General features: G+C 50.8%; 14 protein-coding genes across 14 annotated transcripts; 7 read left to right on the top strand and 7 right to left on the bottom strand.

Annotated features, from left to right (window-relative positions):
* Window positions 1–907: 907 nt before the first annotated feature.
* On the top strand, window positions 908–1618 carry AA0111_g11786 (hypothetical protein; the record flags this gene model as incomplete). Its single annotated transcript, XM_028645690.1, has 2 exons — window positions 908–1187; window positions 1251–1618. The coding sequence occupies 2 exons, from the start codon at window positions 908–910 to the stop codon at window positions 1616–1618; spliced, it is 648 nt and encodes a 215-aa protein (XP_028500647.1).
* An 860-nt stretch (window positions 1619–2478) lies between these two features.
* Window positions 2479–4614, top strand: AA0111_g11785 (hypothetical protein; the record flags this gene model as incomplete). Its single annotated transcript, XM_028645689.1, has 1 exon — window positions 2479–4614. The coding sequence occupies one exon, from the start codon at window positions 2479–2481 to the stop codon at window positions 4612–4614; it is 2136 nt and encodes a 711-aa protein (XP_028500648.1).
* A 757-nt stretch (window positions 4615–5371) lies between these two features.
* Window positions 5372–5782, top strand: AA0111_g11784 (hypothetical protein; the record flags this gene model as incomplete). Its single annotated transcript, XM_028645688.1, has 1 exon — window positions 5372–5782. One exon carries the CDS (start codon window positions 5372–5374, stop codon window positions 5780–5782), a length of 411 nt encoding a protein of 136 aa, XP_028500632.1.
* A 171-nt stretch (window positions 5783–5953) lies between these two features.
* AA0111_g11783 (hypothetical protein) lies at window positions 5954–6944 on the bottom strand (the record flags this gene model as incomplete). Its single annotated transcript, XM_028645687.1, has 4 exons — window positions 5954–6369; window positions 6429–6732; window positions 6788–6796; window positions 6852–6944. The coding sequence occupies 4 exons, from the start codon at window positions 6942–6944 to the stop codon at window positions 5954–5956; spliced, it is 822 nt and encodes a 273-aa protein (XP_028500646.1).
* Window positions 6945–7506: 562 nt separating this feature from the next.
* Window positions 7507–9469, bottom strand: AA0111_g11782 (Versicolorin B synthase; the record flags this gene model as incomplete). The annotated part of the gene is made up of 3 exons (XM_028645686.1): window positions 7507–8357; window positions 8408–9277; window positions 9352–9469. The coding sequence occupies 3 exons, from the start codon at window positions 9467–9469 to the stop codon at window positions 7507–7509; spliced, it is 1839 nt and encodes a 612-aa protein (XP_028500623.1).
* A 1509-nt stretch (window positions 9470–10978) lies between these two features.
* Window positions 10979–11995, top strand: AA0111_g11781 (hypothetical protein; the record flags this gene model as incomplete). The annotated part of the gene is made up of 2 exons (XM_028645685.1): window positions 10979–11052; window positions 11110–11995. The coding sequence occupies 2 exons, from the start codon at window positions 10979–10981 to the stop codon at window positions 11993–11995; spliced, it is 960 nt and encodes a 319-aa protein (XP_028500634.1).
* A 2104-nt stretch (window positions 11996–14099) lies between these two features.
* AA0111_g11780 (hypothetical protein) lies at window positions 14100–14777 on the bottom strand (the record flags this gene model as incomplete). The annotated part of the gene is made up of 1 exon (XM_028645684.1): window positions 14100–14777. One exon carries the CDS (start codon window positions 14775–14777, stop codon window positions 14100–14102), a length of 678 nt encoding a protein of 225 aa, XP_028500633.1.
* An 856-nt stretch (window positions 14778–15633) lies between these two features.
* Window positions 15634–17607, bottom strand: AA0111_g11779 (putative WD repeat-containing protein; the record flags this gene model as incomplete). The annotated part of the gene is made up of 4 exons (XM_028645682.1): window positions 15634–17174; window positions 17225–17402; window positions 17455–17543; window positions 17592–17607. The coding sequence occupies 4 exons, from the start codon at window positions 17605–17607 to the stop codon at window positions 15634–15636; spliced, it is 1824 nt and encodes a 607-aa protein (XP_028500657.1).
* Window positions 17608–18350: 743 nt separating this feature from the next.
* AA0111_g11778 (hypothetical protein) lies at window positions 18351–18878 on the top strand (the record flags this gene model as incomplete). Its single annotated transcript, XM_028645681.1, has 4 exons — window positions 18351–18520; window positions 18574–18620; window positions 18688–18812; window positions 18867–18878. The coding sequence occupies 4 exons, from the start codon at window positions 18351–18353 to the stop codon at window positions 18876–18878; spliced, it is 354 nt and encodes a 117-aa protein (XP_028500644.1).
* Window positions 18879–19198: 320 nt separating this feature from the next.
* On the top strand, window positions 19199–20045 carry AA0111_g11777 (hypothetical protein; the record flags this gene model as incomplete). The annotated part of the gene is made up of 2 exons (XM_028645680.1): window positions 19199–19733; window positions 19825–20045. 2 exons carry the CDS (start codon window positions 19199–19201, stop codon window positions 20043–20045), a joined length of 756 nt encoding a protein of 251 aa, XP_028500639.1.
* Window positions 20046–20053: 8 nt separating this feature from the next.
* AA0111_g11776 (hypothetical protein) lies at window positions 20054–20656 on the bottom strand (the record flags this gene model as incomplete). The annotated part of the gene is made up of 1 exon (XM_028645679.1): window positions 20054–20656. One exon carries the CDS (start codon window positions 20654–20656, stop codon window positions 20054–20056), a length of 603 nt encoding a protein of 200 aa, XP_028500640.1.
* A 245-nt stretch (window positions 20657–20901) lies between these two features.
* Window positions 20902–22292, bottom strand: AA0111_g11775 (hypothetical protein; the record flags this gene model as incomplete). Its single annotated transcript, XM_028645678.1, has 2 exons — window positions 20902–21666; window positions 21714–22292. The coding sequence occupies 2 exons, from the start codon at window positions 22290–22292 to the stop codon at window positions 20902–20904; spliced, it is 1344 nt and encodes a 447-aa protein (XP_028500642.1).
* Window positions 22293–22361: 69 nt separating this feature from the next.
* AA0111_g11774 (hypothetical protein) lies at window positions 22362–23719 on the top strand (the record flags this gene model as incomplete). The annotated part of the gene is made up of 2 exons (XM_028645677.1): window positions 22362–22750; window positions 22819–23719. 2 exons carry the CDS (start codon window positions 22362–22364, stop codon window positions 23717–23719), a joined length of 1290 nt encoding a protein of 429 aa, XP_028500643.1.
* Window positions 23720–24098: 379 nt separating this feature from the next.
* AA0111_g11773 (hypothetical protein) lies at window positions 24099–25536 on the bottom strand (the record flags this gene model as incomplete). The annotated part of the gene is made up of 2 exons (XM_028645676.1): window positions 24099–24829; window positions 24897–25536. The coding sequence occupies 2 exons, from the start codon at window positions 25534–25536 to the stop codon at window positions 24099–24101; spliced, it is 1371 nt and encodes a 456-aa protein (XP_028500635.1).
* Window positions 25537–25986: the final 450 nt, after the last annotated feature.

The following is a 25986-nucleotide window of genomic DNA, read 5'->3' as shown; positions in this document are numbered from 1 at the left end:
TGTATATTAATAGCTTTTTATTTTATACTTTAACTTATAGCTTAATATTTAATTTTGTACTCTACTTCAAAGATGTAAAATAAAGTAAAGTTAACAAACGCTGTAGTAGTTAGTACTAGAGCTTAGTATAATACCTTTAAAGTAGTAATTATCTATAGAAGTAAAGTTTAAGTAGCTATTCTTATATTTTACTTAGATTAGAGTAGCGTATTATATAAAAGTAGAGATTGTCTTTAGATAGTAATAGTTTATAGCTTTACTATATAGCTAATAAGTTATAATAGATGTAATTATTTAGACAGCGTTAGAGGAGAGGAAAAAGTATCTAGCTACACTGTATCTTAACTCTACTAAGTAAGCATCAAAATTAGCCTATTTACAGTAACTTCAAGGTTTTTCCTAATGCGACAATAGCACACGCACTATAATTGCTCAGTCCTAACATGAGTGGTCCCGATCACTTCCCTACTTGTTGGGGTAACAGTGTAGGTCGACGTCCCCCTTCGATTTATCCTTCGGCGTTGTGTTTGTAAGCTCGCTCTCGTAGTTGGCCGAAACGCGACAAAACCGCGAACAGATTTGTCACGACATGGCCAGCCTAGCAAGGAGAAGCAGCATTGCAAATCTGATATGTAGTCAGTGTCGACACCATGCCAGATAAAAGAAATCAGGCGGATAAGCACAGTATCTGTCAACGTTGATCATACTCGTACCTACTTTGACAATCTGCAGCTGTGCAGAATCGCTTCACGATAGCCTACTGTGTCATCATCGGATACCGAAACCGTCCTGGTAGTTGGAAGTACAGGCAACATCGGCGTAGCAGCCGTGAAAGGCGCTCTCAACTCAAAATGCAACGTTCTAGCTATCGTCCGAAACCAAGTTTCCGCCGACAAGCTGATCAGACATGTCGGATTCTGCAAAGGTGATTCCCTGCGATGATCCGACATCTCGTCCGACACGGATGTTCAAATGGGCTTCGAAAAGGTGCGAGAAGGGTAACTACCAGCCTTCCAGCACGTATACTCTTGCGGTCAGTCCCGATCGACTCGTTTCCATCCTCACATGTCTGCTAATCAATCCCTATCCCCCTTCAGTCGGCGGCGAATACGTTTCCACTCCCCTTACGGAAATCACAACGGAACAACTACATTACAACTTCAACATTGCCTTTGAGGCGAATTTCTGTAAGCCGCAGTCCTTCCAATGACAAGAGGAGGGGTGAACCTCTGCTTAGCAATTATTCTCAGTCGCCTACCGCGCCACCATTCCCTATCTCCTCGCTCAGAAGCATAATACTAGCACGTGGACGCTCTGCACTGGCGCGCAGGGCGAAACCGCTTTCTTTCCTGTACCAGGCATGACGCAAGGCGCCCTGTTTACCATGGGCACGGCCGCAGCCCGCGAAAACGAGAAGACGAATGTACGGTTCAACGAAGGGTATCTTTGCTTTCGGGTCGAGGTAGATGAGCAGGCGGAGAACCATGGGGTTTCGAGCGCATCGGAGTTTGCAAAGGTGTACGAGAATCTTTTGGGCGATGAGGGGGTGATGGGGGCGAGGGTTACGGTGCGGGAGGTGGGTGATATTGGAAGGTTAGTGTGGCAGTGGAAGTTTTGAGCGGAATGGAAAGAGGAGTTGGGGTTGCAGGTTGATGGATATGGGCAGAGTGTAGGGGATCTGCTAGCATGGGCCTGGGCGGGAAGTCCACGTAGGGAATATAGATTGACTATAATTTGGTTCCTCTTACATCAAATACGACATGTGACATGGAGAGTGAAATTCTGTTCACCGGCACTGATGTCTAGAAGAAGGTCAGACAACAGGCATATCTACCACTACTCTCCAGGCGTAGAGTTCAAATGCAGAGGCAATACTACTCATGCCTGGTATTGCTCAACTGATTGCTAGATAAACTGGTGAATCATCGTATTCTGTCAGTCTAACCTTTCTGTCCACTTCCGTAATGATAGTGCTCCCAAGTCACAAGTTTGCTACTATAGTCATACCCGCATTGAGTTTCCCAAGGTAGTGTTACTTCTCTGTTGTACGCTCAAAACCCGCGGTACGAGCTTCTACAAGGTTCAGCGAACCTATAAGCAAAAGGAACGCATTAGTGCTCTCAGTAGAACCAATCATCATGGCGAAGAACGCATTGATCCCACATGGGCAACTTGTACCTGGGATACATGGAAAGCGGACGTGGCTTCGTCGTTGCCGTCGTACATTGGACAAGGCTCGTTAGGGCCTAGCGTGAGCTTGCACAGCCTTGGTGAATACGAAGAGCAGCCTGATACCCCACTCCTTTCAAAGCTCGTCAGCTACTAACACTAAACCTCTTCTACTTCATGTTTGCTACCCCTACATCTTGAAGGCAAACTGTTCCTCGACTTCTATCCATCTCGGGTGCTGCACAAAAGTTCTCCTGATCAGACCACGACATATATACACAGTCAGAGTTCATAGTTTGATACTGCGAAATGGCTCTCAACAAGGAGAACAGATTTGTAGCTGACTCTTTCCCCTTTCTCTCCACATGTTTGAACTGCGAGGGAATCCCTGCCGGATCACCCCGTCCGTTGGACAGTTTGCAACAAGGCCTTGACCAAGGATGCGGTCTCTGTACGGTCATCCTCCAGGGCATTTCGACTTTCGAGGCCGGCTTGAGCCGCGGCGAACTGGAACAGTTCGCAAAAATCAAGTACGTCACCTGTTGGACTCTCAAGTATGGTCCATGCCGGATCGGGCTGACGACTTCACCTACTGGGCACGAGCGGCAAGGATCCGGCTCTGAGGACGACGACTTCGAAGCGTATTCCCCTACTTTTGAACTTCTCGTTTCGCTTATCGAGGAGAGACCAGACCTGTCGAGGGGCTTGCGAACAGCTGACTCCCTAAGAGTGCCCGCGCAGCTCCAGCTATCGAAAGCTGTTCTACTGGCGAGCAAGTGGATCGCCGAGTGCGATGACTCGCATCAATGCCGGAATGCAGATCAATCAGCACTTCCCACTCGGGTCCTCGACTTGTGCCCCAAAGTCGATGGTCACATCGAGCTGGTCGAATCTCGAGGAGCGAGCGCGCAGTACGCGGCTCTGAGTTACTGCTGGGGCTACAGTGGCACGAATTTCAAGACCTTGACCACGAACCTTGCTCAACACCATCAAGGCATTCCCTTTGCTCAATTTCCCAAATGCTTTCAAGACACCATTCAGCTCTGCCAAGCTCTCAGCCTTCGATACCTCTGGATCGACGCGTTGTGCATCATACAAGACTCGCCAGGAGACTGGGAGATTGAACTGGCCAGGATGGCAGCCGTGTACTCAAACGCTTTTCTTACCATCTCCGCCGCTGCTTGCTCGGATCCCAGCATGAGTCTCTTCGCCGACAGGCAAGTGTATACCGTACACGAGACGGCAGAATTCTCCCCTCACTCGTACCGCACCATACCGTACGTCGTCTACGTCGAGTACAAGGAGAAGGAAACGGACATGTACAGCGATATCGATCCTAGCGTCGACACACCCAAAACCCACCTTTTCGAGTTCCGCCACGACACCGGAACAGCACACTGGAGAATCATGGAGCCTGGCATCAGCGGGCTCAACGAATCCCGCTTCGCCCAGTGTCCGGATTCCCCGCTTTTCACCCGCGGCTGGGTCTATCAGGAACGCCTCCTTTCGGCCAGGATACTCCATTTCCACGCCGAGGAAGTGCTTTGGGAATGCCGGACTGGAGTGCGATGCGAGTGTGGGAGCCTCGACGATGACGATGCCGCAGCCACGGACCGTACACGAGACATCTGGCGCCTCCGGAACAAAGCTTCGTTGACTCGAGCGCTGTCGCCAGGGGCAAACCCCCAGCTCCTCTTCCAAGCGTGGGCAGACATTGTGATGCGCTTCAGCCAACTCGACCTCTCCTATGACACTGATCGCCTGCCTGCTCTCTCGGGCATCGCCTCACGATTCGCTGAGCATCCCGTTGGCCAGTACTTCGCCGGTATGTGGTCGGAAATGTTCCCCACGTCGTTGATGTACGATGCTGCACCGCCGCCGGGACGCCGAGACTACCAGTTTGATACATCATGTAGATCCCGAGCGCCCTCTTGGTCGTGGGCATCACTTCCTCTCTCCGGCCGCAACCATGTCAACTACAGCTTCGCACTTCCCCAGTTCTTCGAGAAACCGTGCCCGGACTTTACCCTAATCTTTGTTGCCAAACACTTCGTTGGCAAGAACCAGTACGGATGGGTGCAGAATGCGGAACTGAGAGTATGCGCCAGATGCGTGGATTGCTTTGTCGTCAAGCACAAACAGTTCATGAGCGGCTGCTCCTACACGGCCGATCTCTGTCTGAACAGGAAGCCGCCGAATACACTGCAGCGAGATAGGATCGTTTCGGACTCGAGATTCCTGCAGCTTGACGAATGGCAGACTGCTGTCCACAACGAAGAAGCGCTCTTCCTTCACCTTGGAAGCGAACATGGTATCGGGCTTCGGTTCGTATACAGGAAGGACGATGGACAGATGGTCTACCGACGGATTGGACTTGCGCTGAATGAGGCCAATGGAGGAACTTGGGCACCTCATTCGACTATTCGGGAGATTACTATTATCTGAGGTTAAACGTGTGCAGTCGCCGGCAAGCAGCTCTGTATACTGTTCGGCCTCGTGTTGCTCAATCGTCGAGGCATCATCCGGCTTATCCACAATTGAATATATCTTTTCTCAATCGTGCTCTAATTTACCTCTGATGACAAAAGCGCGAGGCATTCGCACTACCATCAGGCTCCTCTTCAGCCATCTCCTCACCATAGTCGAGCATCAAGCCAAGCTACCGTACGGCCCGGAGGGAGTTTTTGGTCACGTAGATGTCGCTATATGAAAGTTAAAAAGCGCGCAAGCACTACGTTAGCTTATTAAAACCTCACAGACACTCTGTGAGCATCACTACAACACTATGTTAGTGTAGTAAAGTCATATCTACGTGATCAAAACCCCCCTCCGCGCGCTATAGTAGGCATCACGTTTCCATGTGCCGACGGCTAAGGATAACGGAGGATCTAACAACACAGATCCATTCAAACAGAGAACCGATCAGAACTGACAGGACATGGGAAAGAGAGTTGGAAAGAGACAGAAGAAGAAAACATAAAAAAAATGATAAAATGACATAAAGCACCAGGCACATACAGCATGACTACACACATACTAGCAAGGGTAGATACCACCCTAACACACACGATACAGCAGAGATAGAGGCAAACGTCGTCACGCAGAGCCACAGCAAAGCCAGCCAAGATTTCTTGATGCGCAGAAACAAAGCGTCTTGCCGAGATTGTAGACCACAAGCACTACCAAGTCCCACTGCCTACCCATGATCCAGAGGCTCGGCCGACCAGCCAGGACGAGTAGGCTAAGTCCACGCCAGATACGCATGGAACACACCAATATACCAAAGGGCGAATGGATGGATAGACGGATGGACAGACGAGAGAATGGTCAACAGGCGCCCACGAACCCTGTCTCCCTCCACTTCACACCCTTCACCCTATCGCTACAAAAGGCCGCAAGCTGTCACTCCGTCGCTGGTGATTCATCCTCTCCCACACGCACGCTGGGTGCAAAGAACAAGACAACGAGCAAGCAGGAAGAAGATGACTCGTGCAAACTGACCCATGACGCATCCGTCCTGCGCAAGCCTGCAATATCAATTTGGGCCAAGGAGTCATCCTATGCTGGTCAAGGCATCAGGTACCACCCGAAAGTAATCTCTAAGTCTATTTAGGTTTAGATATACTTAGGTACTATACCATAAGCTTTATTCAGCTAAGATACATTTATAATCTTAGTAATATCATTTACTCACTACACTAAGTTACTTCCTGTACTAAGTTCTACAAGTCCACTCAGCAATCATTTCTTTATAGGGCACATCTTTATTATAATTCTACCTTAGCTATGTTACGCACTGGAACACTTTAGGCCCTGGAATATCGTACGGTAGTTGGTTGTAGATGCTGTATACAAGTCCAGCATCTCTACTATCATATGCGCCTGGGAAGCTCACCAAGCCCGCCATCGGCACTGTCGAACCATCGCCAGTTACCTCTAGCTGGTGGCATCCTGGATAGAACTGGGCTCCCCCCTCGTTATACGCGCTGTGTAGCGCAATAATTTCGTGACGCACAAGGTAAAAGCCTGGCCTCAGACATGCTGGAATCGTGTAGTTCACGCCGGCATTTGGTGCGTTGATGAGCGATGTCATACCCCATTGGTTCTTAAGCCAATCTGGGTCGGTGGAATGCAATCCATCCTCGGCGATCTTGAACCAAGTTGGGGCCAAAGAAGAGGAGGGGATGTAGTCGTTGCAGCCTCAGACTATCGTAAGTATAGGTCACGCTTTTGATAGTCGATTGACAAGACATGCTCACCAGTGTCAGGACATCTCGCCATGTACGTTATCACTGGACCCTGATGACTCTCTGGCCACGCTGTCCAACGCAAATTAACAGTCGACCCAGCTGCCGCCTGAGCGTGCAAAGGAGCGGGGCGGGACCCGATGATTCCGCCAGTTGTATTGCCACCACATTCAAGGTCCACGAGCTTCACGTTATCAATAGGGAAGTTGCCTTGAATTTCGCGAGAGATGCGGGGTGGCTGTTCATTATTAGTATGTTGTTTACTCAGCTTCCAAGACAGACCGACAGCAGGGTTCATGTAGGGATCCTGATAAGGCTTTTGATCTCGGTCAGCAACTGTGATGTCTTCTCTAGGATGGCGTATTGATTACGTGATAGAACTGGAGTTGACGTTAGTGACAACAGCTCCGCTTTGTGTCGTATCTATCTACATACATCATACTCCTTCCCTCCGATTGTTGCATTCTGGACAAAGCCATGGCTAACCACAAGAGGTGGGATGGAAAAGAAAAACAAGTACTGCCTCATGATGCAAGATCTCGTTGAACGACAATGCGAGTGCTCTCATACTTCCTGCCGTACTTATGCGCAGGTCCCAATGGTGCATGGACCCAGTCGGCCGAGTTTTGCATTCGTAGGCTGTGCTTTACGATTGGTGGCGTAATATGCACGGAAACTTTAACGCAGTCGTGCTTCCAGCAGATAGTGCCACTGTTTAATCATAGTGCTTTTCAAATTGATTCCTGAGAGTTTAGCCGTCCGGTGCATAGCCAGTCTAACGCCGTAAGTCAAGATCAGCCATCGTGGCGATCGTCAAGCTGTAGCCACTACCATCATCAACACAGTTATCAACACAGTTCATCTATGTAGGAAGGTCGACTGGCAAGAAAAGGTCTGCATGTCTACAAACGGACGATCATATCGCTAATCCGGGAACTATGCGATAGGCTGGGCCGACTACTATCCGAACGGCATTAGCAACCGTGATCAAAACGTTCAAGACTCGCTTCAACGCACCCAGATTGTATCTGACCTGCAAAGCAGCAGTCTTTTCCTTGCGCTGTTCAAGCCTAGACGTAGTTTTATCCGCCTAGTAAGCTTCTCTTGTTTTTGAGATTTCGTCCGCTATCTTCTCCGCAAACATGTATACTGAAGCCTGCGGATGCCCAGGCAAACTGAAAGGGAATACTGAGATATCAACTACTCTCAACCCTTGTACACCAAAAACGTTTGCCCGCGAGTCCACCACAGCTCCTCTCCCTGGTGTCTTACCCATCGAGCATGTAGAGCTTGCATGCCATATTGGTTGAGCGTTTTGCTTGATGAAGTTCAAGATGTCTGCAGTCGTATTGATGTTGGGGCCAGGCTCGATTTCTGGACCGGCGATTACCCCAACAAGTGCAGGACTGTCCCAAACTTCTCTCACTCGCTTGAATGCAGCGACCATGACTTCTTCGTCTACTGAATCAGTAAGCCAGCCTAAATCGATGATGGGTTGATCCAAAATCGATGCGCTACGAATCGTTACACTACCTCGCGAGGATGGTGTAAGAAGTGTGCCGCTGATCGCGCCGATTGTGGGGAAGTCCGTATCCCCGCTAGGGAAGCCAGACGCGATATATTCTATCTCCGGCCAGTCAGACGGAAATCCTGATAGAGCTGCCTCCGTTCGAGACGAGAAGTTCGCACGATAGTTCAGCGGTAACTTCTCAAAGGAGAGATAACCACCAGCTGAGCTGTATGGACCCGAGGCATTTGTTGAATACTGCTGGAGAGCTATTGCCTGTTGGGTGGCCGTACTGAGGTATGCTCCGGTGCTTGGGACGGTGATACTGCGAAGCACATTGAAGAAGATCTGATCCGAAAGATTCTGACCCACGCCGGGGATATCGGCTACGACCGGTATAGCGTGTTCTGAGAGAGTTGCTGCAGGCCCAACACCTTCACCAATTAGCACATAAATAATCGAAAGATCATGGAGTATTTCTCACCAGATATCATAAGAAGCTGTGGAGAGTGAAACACACCAGCCGAAAGAATTACTTCTTTCCTTGCCGATATCATGTATTCATCTCCTTCTGATAGCACTGCTACACCGATGGCGTTCTTGTCCTTGTCGAATATCACTCTGCTGGCTTGGGAATGCAGATAAATGGTCAGTTGCAACATGCTTTTACCTTTCTTTTCATCAAGATAGCTGCTTTTAGAAGTACTTCTTGTCGCATGTTTTGGGTCGATGGTCGTGGGCACCCAAGCTCCACCATTCAAGCTACCGCTGCTGAAACCATCAACACTCAGCTTCTGCCCGACTGCTTGCAATGCTCTTACGAGCCAACTCTGGGCTGGATCAACCCAATTAGCCCACGATACTTGGAGAGGGCCTTGGAGAGCGTTATCGAACGCGGAGTGGTTGTATCGCACCGTCGCATTCGGCGCATTACGCTTTGCGAGGTCAGGGGGTGTAACAGTGGCGGACTTCTTGAAGTACTGCAAGACCTTGTCGTATGTGTAACTTTGGTCACCGACCAAATCTGCCCAGCGCTGGTATGAACCAGCAGTTCCCCTATGATAAGCCATTGTGTTGATCGCCGAGCTTCCTCCAAGCGTTTTGCCCTGTGCATAGTGTATGCGACGATTACTAGCGGCGGATTGCGCAGTCGATAACAAGTCCCAGTCTATGAGAGATTGGGGAGGATATGCTTCGCTTGTGCCAAGCACAGGCATAATGAGGCCATAGTATGGAACCACCGATTGATTGCCATTGTCTTGCTCATATCGGCCGCCAGCTTCCAGAACGGCTACTGATGCAAATTCGGACAGGCGAGAAGCTATCGCCAGGCCAGCTGTACCACCACCGACAACTACAAGATTGTGCTCTGTTAGGTAGTGATCTTTGAGCGATATAATGAGAATTCGTAGACTGGAATTAGCATACCAACATAATCATAAGTAGCATTTGCTGAAAAACCTTCGAATATCTCCCGCTTCTGCGCAGATGTTCCAATGACGAGGCTATACAACGCTACCCTTATGAACTGCAGACGCTTCGCCATAGCTACTTCATACAAGACGAGAAAGAAGTAAACACAGCAAGGCAAGGCGAGACGGAGATTGAAGGGGAAAGTACGGTCAGCGCCCACCAACACGGGCCGATTGCGATGCTGGGGAGAACGTACCCCACCGACGGCACGTAAGATCCATAACAAACAAACACGAGCTACCTAGCCCCATCAAAGGGCCATTGAGACCTCGATATTTCAGACTGGTGCTGTAGTTGGTTTGTATGGCGCAAGCTCCTGAGGATGATCGACAAGAACCGTGAACGGACTGTGATTCTGTAGGAGCGCATTTGCCGCAATCAATTTCTGTCCGCAAGTCACAGAATTCGTAAACGGAGTGGAATAGAAGGAGTTAGGACAAGGTAGGGGTTGGGTGTTAGTCACTGCAGGTAGATACAACCGATTGGCCAATGGAAGAATGGCCGGTTGGGATCTAGAAGTAGCTTGTTGCGCACCTTGAAATGACCTTGACAGCCTGTTATTTCCGCCTCTTTTACGATTTTAGTCGCGCTCTGTTTCTCAAGATCTGGTTTACCATCGATGACGTGATCCTGCCTTATCCTGCAGACTCAAATGTCACCGAGAGGGCTTTCCTTTACAGTCGCTTTGCTGGTACATTGCGTGAGATCTGGCACACTTCAGGACTATTTCTGCCTTCAGCTCATCGCATCAGTTCTGGCTCGCACTTTTTGGAAACCAAATGGCTTATTTTGAAGGCATGCAGTTGATCGTCGCGGATGTGTAGATAGGGATGCACACGGATTTACTCGGATGGCGAGTGCGAAAGGTCATAGTACGAGTACAATTGGTGATGGTAAGAAGCCGTTGGCACTGTGCAGTACACGATGTTTGGAAGACCGCGGACTGTGGTAGGGTTACCTCCAATCTAAGGTCCTTGGCAATGGAAGCGGGGCACATCTGGAGATCACCACCGAAAGTTGGTCGTCGCGCAAAGCTTGGCTCACAGAACAATAATCCGGAGCCATCCTTACGTGTTTATGTAGATATCCCAGGTTTTGACTCAAGAACGAAAGATTAGAACATATGCTTAGTAGAAGTTTTGCTTTCGTCCTATACATCCTTGTTCACGTTGCGCCGCTCGAGAAGAGGTATATGCGGCGTTTAGGTCTAACTGCTGCCTGACGGGCTGTGTGTTGAGACGGTAAGATGCTATCGCGTGCGCTGACATGCAGCTATGCGATGCCACTCGGCTTCTACGCGCTTCACTCGTCCGTAGCGGTGTTCGTGCATGTATGTCACATGTATATGGCGTCGCTGAGGAAGAAGTCCTGGGGTTTCCGGGCGATTCGTCCGCTCGTTGCAGCTCCGCCTTGTTGGCATACGCCCTGCATCAACATCTTCATCATATGGGCAATGCTTCTACGGCTACGGCCGTACATAGGACATAGGACATAGGACAAACTACGTGCCGTGTCTAACTTTATAGCATTTAAGACTCACATTCTCCGTCAACACAGTCTTTCATTCAACATCTTCTCGAACATGACGTTCCACCCTAACTCCCTCTCAGATCTCAAAGGCAAAGTCTTCATCGTGACAGGAGGAAACTCAGGCATGTAAGTCTCCCGCGTGGATGTCGCAACAATCGCGTTTGTCTAATTCGCTCAAAACAGTGGCTACTACACCGTCGCACATCTGGCAGAACATGGCGCGCATGTGTACATGTGTGCTCGGAACTCGAAAAAGGGTACAGAAGCCATAACCGAGATCAAGAAGATGCATCCCGCAGCTCAAATCGACCTTCTACAAATGGACCTAAAGGATCTCAAGAGCGTTGTTGCGGCAGCGCAGCGCTTTCTCACACTCGAGACAGCGCTGCACGGTCTTGTCAACAATGCAGGCATCATGGCAACACCATTCGAGCTCACAAAAGACGGCTACGAGGCGCAATGGCAGACAAACTATCTGGCGCACTGGGTGTTCACACACCACCTCAAGCAGATGATGTTGGATACCTCCAAGACTCTGCCGCCCGGAAGCGTGCGTATCGTCAACATCACCTCATCGGGACACTTGAGCGCCCCAAATGGTGGCATCAACTTCGAGGACCTGGCACTGAAGGATGCTACTCCGATGATCCGTTATGGGCAAAGCAAGCTCGCCAATGTCCTGCACACTAAGTACCTGCACAAGGCGTACGGTCCAGATTCCCCTAGCGCCCGCAACAACGATGGTGAAATCTGGACGTCTTGTGTACACCCAGGCCTGGTAGAAACAAATCTCGCAGACGGAGTCGATAAGGCAGGCTTTATCATGACTAGTTTTATATCCGTCTTACGGATGACTGGCATGTTTTGGTCGGCAGACAAGGGCTCGTACAACAGCTTGTTCTGCGCTGCAAGTGAGGACATGAAAGCGGATCAGAGTGGTGCGTATATAGACATCTTTAACCGCTTTGGCGAACCATGGTGGGAGAGTGGTCCAGCAAAGGACGCCGAACTTGCCGATAAATTGGAACAGCATACTCAACAGATGATGGAAGCGAACAAAGGACTCTGAACTAATATATCTGGACTGCTTTCACCTCATGTATTTCTTTAGTTGTTTAGTTAATTTCGGAACATATAAGACACTGCCAAACTTTGAGGTACCGCTTGGATGTGGCAATCAGAATCAAAGTAAAGTAGATCAAGCAAACCAAGCCATGAGCTCAGATACAAAACAGCCGTAGTACGATCCCAGACACTCAACCCCTTCACAACATCTCCACAAGCGGTATAAGAGGGTGCCGCCATCAAAACCAACCAAAACGAAGTATAGATGAACGGTAATACAGCTTTACGATGTGTCGCTCCTTCGCCTTACCTTCAATGGTCTAGCTCCTGTGTTGTCCTCATAACCCCGTCCTTCAACATATTCATCACTCTCATACACATGTTTTCGCTTCTTGCTCTCTTTTTGATGCACTGCTTTGTAGTGCTCATTTCGTTTGTCCTTCCTCCCTTTGAAACCTCGTCCCTTCTTGCCCCCTTCTGGATTTCTTGAGCGTGGACACCCAGGCTCTTGACAAAAGTATTCGACACAACGACCTGCATGCGTGTTGTCATAGTGACGTTTGAAGTCAGCATGTCGGTTGAATGTCATGTCTTCCCCATTATTGAGACAGGTTTCCTTAAGACACTTGAACTTCCCTGCCAGAGTTACTTGGCCGATAATTGGATCCGTTCTATTAGATGGCGGGTCAGATTTATGGCGCCGACGTCGATTAGCATGTGGCGGGCTGGTAGGCGAAGATAGTGTCGGAGAACGTGAGCTTTGAGGTGAGGGACTGTCTCTGACGACGTGCTGAGGTGATATCATACGACTAAGCATGATGAGTTCATGGATAAATCTTCAGTCTTCTGGTCTAACTTACAGTTGGTTCTGATATGGGACGTGTGTACCAAATGGTTCTTGTGGAGCACGGGAACTAGACCCAAATGTGGACAAAAGGTTCGAGCTTCTGAGGCATAGACGTTAGAATGAACTCTGATGGAACTATGAACCAATGACCAAGAAAGCAGGATATCCTTGGCGGTAGGAACAATAGACAAAGACAGTCTAATTGGGTGGCGTATGGATCCACTATGTGTATTGACCATGGAGGCGATTGACAATTGTTTCAGATACACCCGGCTTGTATCAACGTCAATGGAGGATGGACCAGATGTTTTGTCAAGAGTATCGCGTCTTGTGACTAAGTGATAATAGTAAGACAGCTGAAGTTGGTGGCTGGCTGGCGGGTCATCATCTCATGATTGGTCAGCCACACCTCGTGCCGGCCAAGGGTTTGGATAGAGACTTCTGATGATCAAGCCTTCCATTAAATTTTCTGCACTTATTGAGCTTTGCTGTGTACTTGTTTGACAAGAAACTGTGCGTCGGAGCTTTGGGGCGATGAAAAGATGGCAGAAAGAACTAAACAAAAGCTAGACGGACTGTACCTTTAGTAGAATTCAGTCGATGAATTTCTTTGTGCATCATGGTGGCGTGATCCTGTCCAGTTCGGGAGGTGTGAGCATATGGACTTGGGGCAGATGCGTAAGGGAGCGATGTGTAATCTTGCTAGAACTGGGTAGACCCTCTCGCATTACACCTGGGTCTCGAAGAACCGATGTTGGTACCCTGAGTTGGCGACCCTGAAGGTGTATAATATGATCGAAAAACCCGATGATTGTCGTAACCGCTTGCGCAACTAGTCTGACGGCCGAGTATCTGAAATCGTCCATAGTCTGGAGACGAGCGGCTGAAAAGGGCTTCCAAGCAGAGTTTTTGCGTTTGTAGAGGATAATGCTGCTTCTGAACTGATGGAGTAGATTTACCTGACGATCATGCAACGGTCCTTGAGCTTGTTCGATTCACGGGGAGTTCACATAGTCGTTAGACTACCGGAAAAGAACTCTGACATGGTCTAATGCAATTCCGCCGTCGAAGAAAATCGAGAGATAATTATGGCTCGGATTTTAAGCTCCTGGGTTTATGTATAAAGTTCCCATACGTGGATGTATATCCGTATGATGACCATGGCATCCAGACTCCAGGAAGTGGACATCACCAGGGTTCCGATGGATTACAAGAGAATCCTGTGGCTTATTGATCACACGTTGGATAGTTTAAAGAGGACTTACTCGTTGTCGTAACCAATCTGACCAAAAGCTCTATCTTCGTCCTCATCTCCAAGCACACCTTCGCCAGGGGTGGCGCTGACCGTGTAGTCAAACGGACTTATCGCAGTGGTTGAAAACTGATCGTAATTCATATGTGGCGAAAGCTCGGATGACCGCCTTGTGTGGAAGTGGCCGGTCTGAGAGTGAGATTGTAACGGGTAAGGCTGGAGTGTCGTACGCTGGCCCGCTGACGCGCTCGAGATGGAGCGAGACATTTCCGACCCATTTGTGACCAAAGTGCTACCAAATGATCCGCGTGACGATCGCTGTAGGCTGTGATGGTGTGGCTGCTGACCGGAAGATGTGGAAGAATATTGAGATGCAGAGCGAGACATTCCGTTATTGACCGGATGCTGTGGATAGATATTGGGGCTGTGTAGATTTTGGCGTAGGTTTGCGTAAGGCTGAGCCTCAGCCTGGTGCTGCGAGACCGAATGCCGTGGGGTGTTTAGCGATGAGCATGAGAAGAATGAATCATGCCGTTGATGTATCGCGGGCGAAAGCATCTGCTGGCTATCTTGTCGTTGCAAGGACAATTCAGCAGCGTTCGGATCGCTGAGGTCGATGTAGACTCCTTGACCGTTCATCAGGTCGCGCAGGTTTTCTGCCCCGCTGAAGTATGTGTTGTTGGCCATGTGGATTCGACCTGCAACTATGATAAGTCGATGAGATGACACTAAAGGCTAGTGCACGGTTTGGAGGATAGTAGTCGCAGGTACTGTGCTGGGCTTGAATGGAAGAGCGCGAAAGCTTCATGGAGATTTGGGAGACCAAGCGGCCATATAGAAAGATGAAGCTTGCTAGGGCGAGCGCCCTGTCCATTTTCCTTTTTGAAGGACCTCTGCAGCAGACTTGCATAACATTAGCTTCGATGTGGCTGTCCGCGCTGAGGCATACCGGGACTTTTAGGCAAACAAGGCAGCGCGGCTTACGCATGTGTTGTCGTTGGGAGGGCTGCATTCGGAGCGCGACGATAACCAATAGCCACCGTGTTATAGCATGTCATAATCTCCGCAATATACGAGACTTATCTGCGAAGTGAGGTTCTTGAGCTTAGGAAGTTGCAACCGTTCACAGTGAAGGCTGTGCGTGGCAATCTTTCCCCAGTCGAAGGCATAACAAATGAGACAAGGAGTATCCGGTCAGACGAAGACAAGCTGATCTTGAGTGAGATAGTAAAGATGCCACATTGTTGACGTTGTGCATGTATCGTGACGCAGGTCCGGCATGGGTCGTGATTTGGTGAGGCATACCTAGAGAAGTGAGAGAGCCGCATCATCACATGCAAGCAGAAAACGGCAGGAGCATCCGACATGCGCCTCCATGCGCCTCCGTTCGCCTCACCTTTTCTCGACGTCCATCAAAAGCTAGCCATTACACTCTAATCCGGTCTCGCCATCGGCTTTCAGTTTAGTTTTCACGATTCACCATCCAGACCATGATCGATCATTGCATTTCTTTTGCTCAACTTCTCACCACGTTGGTGGCGTTTCACGCCTTCACACTCCAGACCTTGATACTAGCATCACCGCCCGCCGAAATCACCTTGTTCGCCTTTTCCCACCCAACACCGTTGACCCCATCTTTGTGCGCATTGAGAGCCTTGATACGCTTGCCAGGGTCTTCAGTGCTCCAGACCATGACATTCGTATCCAGACTACCACTTGCGGCATAGTTCTCACTCTCATCCCAGGCCAGACAAGTGATGCGAGCGGTATGTGCACTCCATCTGTCTGTAATGATCTTCCAGTCTGCGTCTGCCTCGTATGCGTAGATCTTGCCGTTGCCAGCACCTACTGCTAGTTTCTTTCCTGAAGCGGAAAAGGCAAGTGCAGAGATGGGTGCGGTTGCGCGGCGGAGCACTGTCTCTGTGTCTTTGAGCTCGGTGCCCGAGAGTGTGTATATGTGTACGAGCTTATCGTCTCCGCCAACGGCGACAGTAGAGCCATGCGCCGCGATTGAGGTTGGCGAATACTTGACTGATAACGAGCCAACCTTGTCGCCCTTGGAGTATATTGCTATCGCATCAGCCGATGGGATCAATACAGTGCTCGATGTTGCAGCAACGCCCTTGGGTTGAAACTTGAGATCGTGAGCCTCTCCAGTGAAGATCTTGTCTGGGACTGACATGGAACGCAACGTGTCATCCCAGCCAACACTGTACAGCTCCGCCTCACTCTTACTGTCGGAAGTTGTGATGCCGGCGACGTAGCTGGAGTGTGCTGCGCCTTCGACCTTGTCGGCCAATCCGGTGGTAGTGTCCCATGCTAAGACGCGGCCCTCGTAGCTTCCTGTGGTGAAAGTGGATCCAGCAATGGCTGCTGCTGTGATGTTCTTCGCATGGCCGCGAACAACGCGTGTTGGCTTTGGGTTGCCGTCGACGAGGTAGTTCAAGTTTCCGTCGAGGTCTACACTGACGATCAAACCGTCGCTACGGCCTGTGGGCCATACCACACCGACTTGCTGGTCGGGTATACTAGCGACGCCTTCTTCGCCCATCCTCCAGGTCTGAATGTTCTTGCCTGCTTCAGGGTCCCATATACGGACAGTTTGATCCGCGCTGGCTGTAACAAACTTGCTCGAGTCCTTGGACCATGAGATGCCGAAGATGCTGCCAGTGTGTATTCCTTCGCCAATTTGTCCCTTGGCCTCTCCAGTCTTGCCATCGTATAGCCATATGCGCTTGTCAGCGCCAACACTGGCGAAGACAGAGCCGTCAGGTGAGAAGGCGGTGCCAAAGACGAAGCGGTTGTGCTGCCCTCTGAGACTGGTGTTGAACTTGAAAGGAGCGCCATGGTAGAAGACCAGGCTGGTGTCGTCGGAGCCTGTGGCGGCGCGAAGCGGTCGTTGCTGGCGGATGGAGACGCAGTTGATCTGTGAAGAGTGTCCCGAGATCTCACCCACGCTGTTGCCGCTGTCTGCTGTGATGCAGTGTCCAAAACGCTCTTTGCCATCGCCGACTGCTATGATACGCTGCGAGTCACCGTCCCATGCCAAGTCATTGATGCGGCCAGCGATGATGTGGTAGTCACCTGCATGGTCATCAGTTTTCACCCTTGATCAACCGCTTTTGTCCGCCCACCTTTTGTAGCTCCTTCACCTGCACAGTCCCACACCTTCACAGTACCCGATACATCTCCACTGGCAACGTAGAAGCCCGAGGGGGAGAAACGGGCGACAGTCGTCTGTGTTGTGTGTTGCGTGTATTGTTTACTAACAGCCGGATCGTCGATGGAGCGGAGGAAGACGGATTTGCCCGACTACAATGGTTCAATTAACTCGAGAACAGCTGCCTTTTGTGGACAGACTCACGGCATAGGCGATACGTTCGCCCTTGGGGTCTGAGGACAGAGGTGTTGCTTGTCCACGCGTCGTGGAAGGGGACGCTGCCCAGATGGCCTCTATTTACGCTTAGTTGCTGCTACAGGAAGCCATTCTGGAGCTCATACCGGATACTAGAGACATAATGCGCGCAAAAGAAAAGGGTCAGTAGGCAGAAAAGGGTATGGGTGATGCACAATGGAGGTGGTGCCTGCCTGGTAGCTTTGGCGGTGGCCTCTGCTTCGTCACCGCCTACGTTTCAGCGACAAGCCACGAGTCGCGGGGCATGTGGGGGTGGCTCTACCATGACAGCTCAATCCTAGGGTAACTACTTCGCAGCTTTCAATGTTATGAAGACTCGGTCCCACGCATCACCAAATGTGAATCTTCTGGGTATCGTCTTCTTCTTTACATGCTTCTGATCAAAGTTGCCTGTCGTCATCAGAGCTAGGTTCAAAGGAGGGTGCTGCTGGGGCTGCATCACTAGCCCGGAGTCTGTAACAAGAGGACCCCAGGATCATATGCATAGGTCTGGACTTCACCGCCGTCTGCATATAGACATCTGGTGGTGAAATAACGAGGTTGGTAAATTGAGATACAACCTTGGAACAACCCGGTAGATCTTGGCGCACGTCATTTCCGACGCGTCCCATCTACGTCGTATTAGTTTAGGAATCAATAAATCTACTACTCTGATACTTTGAGTTCCGGTACATCAATTGGTCTTTCTGCACCTGTCCGCCTCTTTCGCTTGTTACTATCGTGTCGTTCGCTATTAAACGTCATCATACCGGGAACCCGGCAGCCGGAAACCACGAGCCTCAACAACTTCGGCGTATCATCAACATCATCATCAAAGAAGAGCAGGAACACCAAACATCATCACCATGTGTATTATGAAGACTTACGAAACACGCGGCCGTGGCGTCGTCGACCCGCCACCACGACGAGGGAACTTTACCTCCCATCCACCAGCTGGCGTTATGCGTCTACCACGCGACTGGCAGCGAACATCTGTCGAGAGCTTCAGCGATAATGGTCGCTACGTCGAGTACAGGTTTGTGATTCACTAGGTTAAAAGCGCCAACGTCTCATGCTCATACCCTCTAGACGATCCCGATCCCGACCCCGTGCAATTGAGTACATCGAAGAGCCTCGTACGCGCGCGAGGAGCCGCGCGAGGAGTGTGTCCCGGCGACGCGTTAGCGATGTTGAGATTGTCAGGCCAGGAAGAACGAGCTATGTTGATCCACGTGGAAGTTACGTGGACGAGAGGGTTACGAGGCGAAGTGTCAGCCGTGTCAGGCATTGATCGTGCTCAACAATCGCACACAAAACTGGGAGTTTACGTATGTGTGATGCATGATTAGAGCGAGTATCTGAATTAAGTGCTGACTCAGTAGTGCGAGGACTAATTTTGTACAAAGGGGATACATTGGAGATTTGGTAATTACGAATGACATGATTTTATGATTCTGAATACAATCCGCCCTTCTGACATATATCCCATCTATCATGCGTAGCGCAAAAGTACCAGAAGCTCTTCTCCGGAGATAAAGGCTAGCTTGCGTCTTAGGGTACCATGATCCCTGTCACTTTGTGGGGCAACGCTCATCAGACTCATACCTCAGCATCACCTTGAATCGTTGCACAAATAGAACGATCCCTCCGTTCTGCAATCAGACAAAGAACTTTGAAGTATCATCTCCGTAATCTTGACCGCTGCCTCAACGCCATGGCATCGCACCCCATGCAACGATGCTGCGTCGTCGGCGTAAAACACGAGGGGAAACCTCAAGGAGTGATCAAGCAAATCGATAATATCCGCACATATTTCGCCTACCCAGGGGATAAAGATCCAGAACAAGCGATAGTTCTCATGACCGACGTCCTCGGCATGGACTTCCCCAACACCCAGCTCATCGCCGACCAATTCGCACAAAACGGCTATCTAACACTCATACCCGACGTTTTCAACGACCATCAAGTGTCCTTTCCCATCGATCCGTCTTTTGACCTGCAAGAGTATGTTGACACCACGATGCCAAAACCGGAAACTGTTGATCCGATGTATGAGCGCGTAATCGAATATTTGAGGAATGAGTTGAGAATCAAGAGGTTAGGAGGCGTGGGATATTGCTTTGGGGGCAAATATGTGTGTAGATGGTTGAAGGAAGGGGGCCTAGACGCAGGTTTTATAGCTCATCCGAGTTTCGTCACTTCAGACGAGATCCGCAACATCAAAGGACCGCTAAGCATCGCTGCTGCAGGTACGTTTTATCCTCGAAACAAATCTCGCCATTACTAAAAGAGAAGAAAAAGAAGAAGAATAAGAACGACGCGTGCTAACATTGACCCCAGAAACCGATGACATCTTCCCCGCTTCAAAACGCCGCGAGACAGAAGACATTCTCAAAGAACATACCGTCCCATACCAGCTGTTTCTCTACTCGGATGTCGAGCACGGATTTGCGACAAAGGGCGATTTGTCGCATGAAAAGGCGAGATTTGCAAAAGAACAAGCGTTTCTGCAGGCGGTGTACTGGTTAGGCGAGTACGTAAAGAAGAGGCCAGGAGTGTAAACGATAAGTCAGAGTTGTATAGAAGCAACGAGGCGATCGAGACCAGGAAAGGCGTTAGAGGTATTAGGGATAGTGTCCACGATAATAGCATCGCTAGAAGATGTGTGATAAATAGGATGATCGATGGAATTGCCGACAATGCGAAGTTCCAGAGATTCATCTGCCCCCTTCTCTTCTAGCACCATGTCTCTCTGTGTGCGAGAGATGGCATGCTCCAGGCCCTTATCAGTCTTGCCACATGGCCACATCTGCATATCGTCCTCGCTCAATGAGAACATACGTTCCGGATATGCAGTCTCGTACGTCTTGGACAAGGGGGATGCCATCAATACAGCATCCGTATGGGCGCCCAAGTGATCATCGCGCGGTCGAAGGCAGTCAATTACCGTATCGATAGTAGTCAGCGCCGCCCCAATCGCCCAGACACAGAAGCTGATGGCGAAGTATACGACGAGAAACAAAGCCACAAGGAGACAGCCCCAAAGATATCCCGTGAGAAGACTATCTAGTATCTCATTGGCTGGCGGAGAGGTTGACAGTGGTATGTAGTCTCCGGTTCGATCGATCTGTGGTCGGAGCATGATGGCTTGGTAGGGGAAGAGAGGCGGCATGTTTGGTTGGTATGGCGGTAGAATAGGTCCGAGTAAAGTTCCGATCGGTTGTCGAGGACAGTGTACTAGCAGTATTGATACTTGTGCTAAAAAATAGTCGTTGCACCACTTTGGTCAGAGTCTGCAAACGTTGCAAGAGGACGACGAGACGATTTGCAGATTACATCCGCGTTTGACACACTGGAAGTCGCGCCTAACGATCACTGAGAGGGCGCCACTCATCTCCAGGGGGATGTGTAGGCTCATCACTCTTTCTTACCATGTTCAACACCAGCTCTTCCTTCTTCCCCACTCTTTCGTTGCTCCTTCTTAATCTTCCCAATCCACGGCGGCTCCCCATCCTCATCAAACTCTGCCCATTGGAAAAATCCCCAGCTCTCTCTTCCCGGTACATACCCTGCATGACACATCCACATGTACCTGCCTCTACTCTCCTTCTTCCTCGTCGCGCACCTCAACACAGTCGGAACATCACACTTGCATTTTGGTGTATACCTCGGATGTAAACTATCCTTGTAAAAGCGATACGTGATATTCAGCCGTTTATTCTTTGCAAGTGGGTGAGGATCGATAGCTTGAGCCGGAGCTATCGAGTGTTTCCATTCCTCCTGCATCTCGGCGTGCATGACCAGGAGCGAATTGTGCGGCAGGTGGATGCTAATCTGGCCCTGCGCATCGGCCAGTGAGCCGTCTTGTTTGCGGTGCACAGAGTCGTCTTCGGCGAGGATCTTACGAACGCGGAATTCGCGCGCTACTCCCAGGCTTAGACTGCCAATAATGGCCCTTGGGCCAAGGTAGGTCAATTGATCCGCGTGGTAGCCGACGCTTTCTTGTGGTCCATCGTAGCAGTTCACAAAAGCTGTGTTGGCTTTCCATGGGTGAGGGGATTGGTATTTGAGTTTCTTGCCGGAGGGGTAGAAGTCGCGGATCCTGCGTTGGATTTCGCGGTTGACGGCCTCTTCAACCTGGGGACATGCGTTTAGCATTTCTGATGTACTTTGCCGGACATCCTGGGCGATGTTAACATTATGATGCTGACTCTTCTGGGCTTTCTCACCTCGAGCTCGCCACCGTTGTAAATGTACTCCGTCTTCTGTTTTTCTGCCTCTTCTAGGCTGTTGACGTAAAAAGAATACGTGTGCGGGCTCAGAACGACTCTTTCGAACAGCTTGAACTTATACCTGTTATACGAGGACGCTTCTTCCAACAATTGAGACAGCAATGCTTCCGCTTGTTTTGCCGGGAGGAAGTTATGGATGATGGAGCAAGGCGTGTGTGCTTCAACATCGTCTGGGCTGTATAAAAACAGTGTCTTCCCTTTCTTCACCAGTGGCTTTTTGGTGGATGTCCCGTTGGCCGGAGTAATGCGATACGAGCTCAACGATGATTGATAGCCAACTGTAGATGATGCAGGCCGCTTCCTCGGCTGCGATAACGACTCCGAGGCTTGTTCTACATGTCCATCAGCGGCGAGCAATGCTTCAAGCAGGGTGCCTTCGTCGAGTTTGGGGTGTAGAGATGCCAGTAGAGCCAGCTTGAAGTCGGTAGAGTCTTCTTCTTGCTGCACGCTTATATTCTCTACCGACTTTGGTGATTGTTCAGCCCACTTCCTCTTTCGCGACACGAACGCGTACATGTCGATTGCAGTTGATCACGATGTCACTCATAGTGTCGTGATAATTCGCTAACGCATACGGAGCTCCTGATGGTGGCGACCGTTACAGCCAGACGCGTTGTCACGGGACAGCCCGAGTCCCGATGCAGCCCCGCCATATCCAAAGCGCCAGGCCTCGGTCTCATCCACATCGTCATCTGCAACCATGCAGCAGCACAACACCAGCATTTCATCCCAGCGCGACATGACGCGCCGATCCCTACATATACTTCACGCGCCATAGTCTGCTACCATTACCCTCTTGGATTCTTCGTCATGCTCGAGTTTCGAACACAGGGCTTCAACGGCTACTCGGTCAAATACAGCCCATTCTTTGATTCCCGCATCGCAGTCGCAACCTCTGCCAACTTCGGGCTCGTCGGAAATGGACGACTGTACATACTAGGTCTTACAGCAAATGGCATAGTAGCCGAGAAGTGGTGAGTGGGACTCTTAGCACCCAGCTACTTTTCCCACGTCTTTCATATGCTAACATTCCCAACCTCAGGTTCGACACCCAAGATTCCCTCTTCGACAGCACCTGGTCCGAATCCCACGAGAACCAGCTCCTGACCGCCTGCGGCGACGGCTCCGTAAAACTCTTCGACATCAATGTGCCCACGTACCCCATCGCCTCATGGCAAGAGCACGCCCGCGAAGTCTTCGCCGTGCACTGGAACCTCGTGGCCAAAGACACATTCCTCTCCTCCTCCTGGGACGGCTGCATCAAGATCTGGAACCCCAACTCAGACGCGAGTATCACGACCCTACCAACACATTCCTGCACCTACTCCGCATCTTTCAGCCCGCACAACGCCAGTGTGTTGAGTAGTGTGTCGTCAGACAGCCATCTCCGTGTCTTCGATTTGCGCACACCAGCGAGTGCGTCCAACCACCTAACCATGAACGTCCCGATACATCAACCGCCCAAGGCGCGCATGGGCCAAGCAGCCAGTATTGGAATTGCGCCCGCAGAGGCCTTGACACACGACTGGAATAAATACCGCGATACCATTGTTGCAACAGCCGGCGTGGACCGCGTGATACGTACTTTTGATATTAGAATGCCGCAGGCTGGACCCGTTGCTGTTCTTCCAGGGCACGAATATGCGGTAAGGAAGTTGAGCTGGAGCCCGCATTTATCTGATATTCTACTATCTGCGAGCTACGATATGACGTGTCGGGTGTGGACGGATGGCAGTGCCATGGGCGTAGGGTCTGTGAAGCAGGAGAATATGCTGGAGGACCCGATGTTTTATGGCGGAGGAAGGGAGATGGGGAGGATGGGGAGGCATACAGAGTTTGTGACGGGTGTGGATTGGTGTCTGTTCGGGGCGGAAGGGTGGTGTGCCAGCACGGGATGGGATGAAAGGGTCCTGGTGTGGGATGCGAGGGCTGTTATGCAATGAGACGACCAAAACCCTATGCACAACATGAAAGAGGTTTGTGAGATATAGACTGTTCTTCATTCAACTACGTAGGCGAAACAATAATACTCGGCGATATACACACTGCGAGCTATGCTACCGAAAACAAAGATCCCCAATAAGAAACAAATAAATAGGGTATCGTCCCATGATCGCGCCTTTATCAACCCCTCAACACCGTTGCCATGCAGGAAAATAACCCCAAACAACCTCGAAACGCCCACCAATGCTCAAGCGGTGCAAGCAATCTCTCCTCCTCAACAAGTCTAGTAACGCCTCCATGCATCACCCACGTCCCTCTACAAATACTTTGTCCTTCATCTTCTCCACCTTCTTTCCGTGACCGTACCTCTGAGCCATGCTAAAGATCTCCAAGGTTCAAAACATCATCGAGCGCATCGTCCATCTCGGCCATGTCCTGCACACTACCACCTTGCCAATGCATACCCACTTCGTCGTCAATCTGCATGGGGTCCCCGAAATCGATCGTCCACGTCTCACCATTGAGATCAAGTTTCCCTGCATTGCCGATGCCATTGATGCCATTTGCGGTGCCGGTCCCATTGATACCAACGCCATTCGTTAGCACGGGTTTCCGGGGCGGATCGTAAATGTCCTCGATGCCTTCGGTGTCGAGGAAGCGCGAGTTCATAACTGAACCTGCGATGAAGGGTGTTTGTCCTAGATACGAGTCTCCCAGTGCAAGCGCTAGACGCAAGTCTTCCATGCATAATAACTTTCTCTTCCGTCGCTCTTCGGCTTCGACGGGTAGCTCGCCTGCCGTGCCCCTTGCCAATTCGCCCCGTTCGACGAGGCGTTCTTCTCTCGCGAGCTTCTTCTTGAATTCGCCCGTTCGGACGTACCCGGGACCGTTGTTGGCGACCTTTCCGAGTAAATTTGCTAGCGCTTCTTTGATGTAGGTTTCCGTTGCGATGTTAAGGTAGTCAGGACAATCAGATGTGTGACCCTGAGGCAGACCAAACTCGTAGCATATAGGTAAGAGCCGGTAGGATATGGTTGTTGCCGTAGGGAATTCGTGGGTTTCGACAGACAGGGCCGAAGTGTAGCGTTTGCGAATTTCGAGTTCCCAGTCTATTCGTCATGTTAGTTTGCCTCACTCTCTGCTGTGAAGAGAATAGAAATGAAGGTATATGCGTACTTGTCTTTCCAAACCCACCCCCCTGATTACTGCTTGGACCAACATCCAACTGCTTCGCCCGTCTCGCATCAACGTACTCCTGCGCCGGCCCATTGGCGCCGCTGCCCGCGCCCTCCAACCCTGTACTCAGCGGGCTTTCCCCAGCCGGTATGCCCTTGAGCCTCTTTCTTTCCCTGCGGCTCAACTGCATGACCTCATGCTTGAGCCTCTTCTCGCTCTCATCCCCTGTCCCCTTGACCGTCCCGCTTGTCGGCTTATCACTACTCGACACCCAGCTCGCGATGCCTGCTTCGGGCGGATCGCGCCATATGTTGGCGTAGATGGCTGTGAAGAGGGCATTGTGAGCGTGTTCGAGGGCGGGCGTGGTCAGGATCTTGCCGAGCTTGTGGGACAGCTCTTCTTGATTGAGGTTGCCGAGGAGGAAAAAGGAGAGGGTCTTCTTGTACGTGGTCCAGTCGACATCGCTTATCGAGCCCTTGACTGCCGAGTATAGGGGCTCGACGTCTATGCGGGGGGCGCGCGGCGCGTTGGCCTTCTTGGTGAGGTCGGTGTTGAGGGATGTGAGGTTGGGCAGGGTACCCGAGGAAAGTGTCGGCGTGGTCGAGACATTCATGTCGTTGGGCCGTATCGTGCCTGCCATGATGGCCGTGGATGCGCGCCGTCGTGGCGCTCAATGCGTGGGAATGGTTGCGCGTTGCGAGATGGTCGCGCAGCTGGACGGGTGCGCGTGCGGATTGCGGAGACGGCCACAAGCGGCGGGAGAGCGACGGTGGGGCGTGGACGACTCGATAAAGGCGTCAGTAGAGTCGCGCGAGGGTGTGCAAGTGTTCCCCGATGACGGGCAGATGCAGGAGGCGTTGTGCGGGGCCTACGCTGATGGACTGGCATACAGGCGTGGAGAGCGTGAGGTCAGAGCTCGGGGGTCTTGCGGAGTTGTTGCTGGGGGCAAGCTAACGAGTCCCATGAAACCTCCAACCTTTGCACATCTCACACATCACTCCGAGGTCAGAGTCAGATTGTTAAACTTTGAATTCATTCGCTATGCAGCTGCACAATAAGATGAAACCATCTCTTATACACTACCGTACAA

Source organism: Alternaria arborescens (assembly GCF_004154835.1).
Source record: "Alternaria arborescens strain FERA 675 chromosome Unknown contig_57, whole genome shotgun sequence".
Taxonomy (NCBI): Eukaryota; Fungi; Ascomycota; class Dothideomycetes; order Pleosporales; family Pleosporaceae; genus Alternaria; species Alternaria arborescens.
The sequence above is the reverse complement of the archived record's forward strand: the minus strand, read 5'-3'. Positions and strand labels throughout refer to the sequence as shown.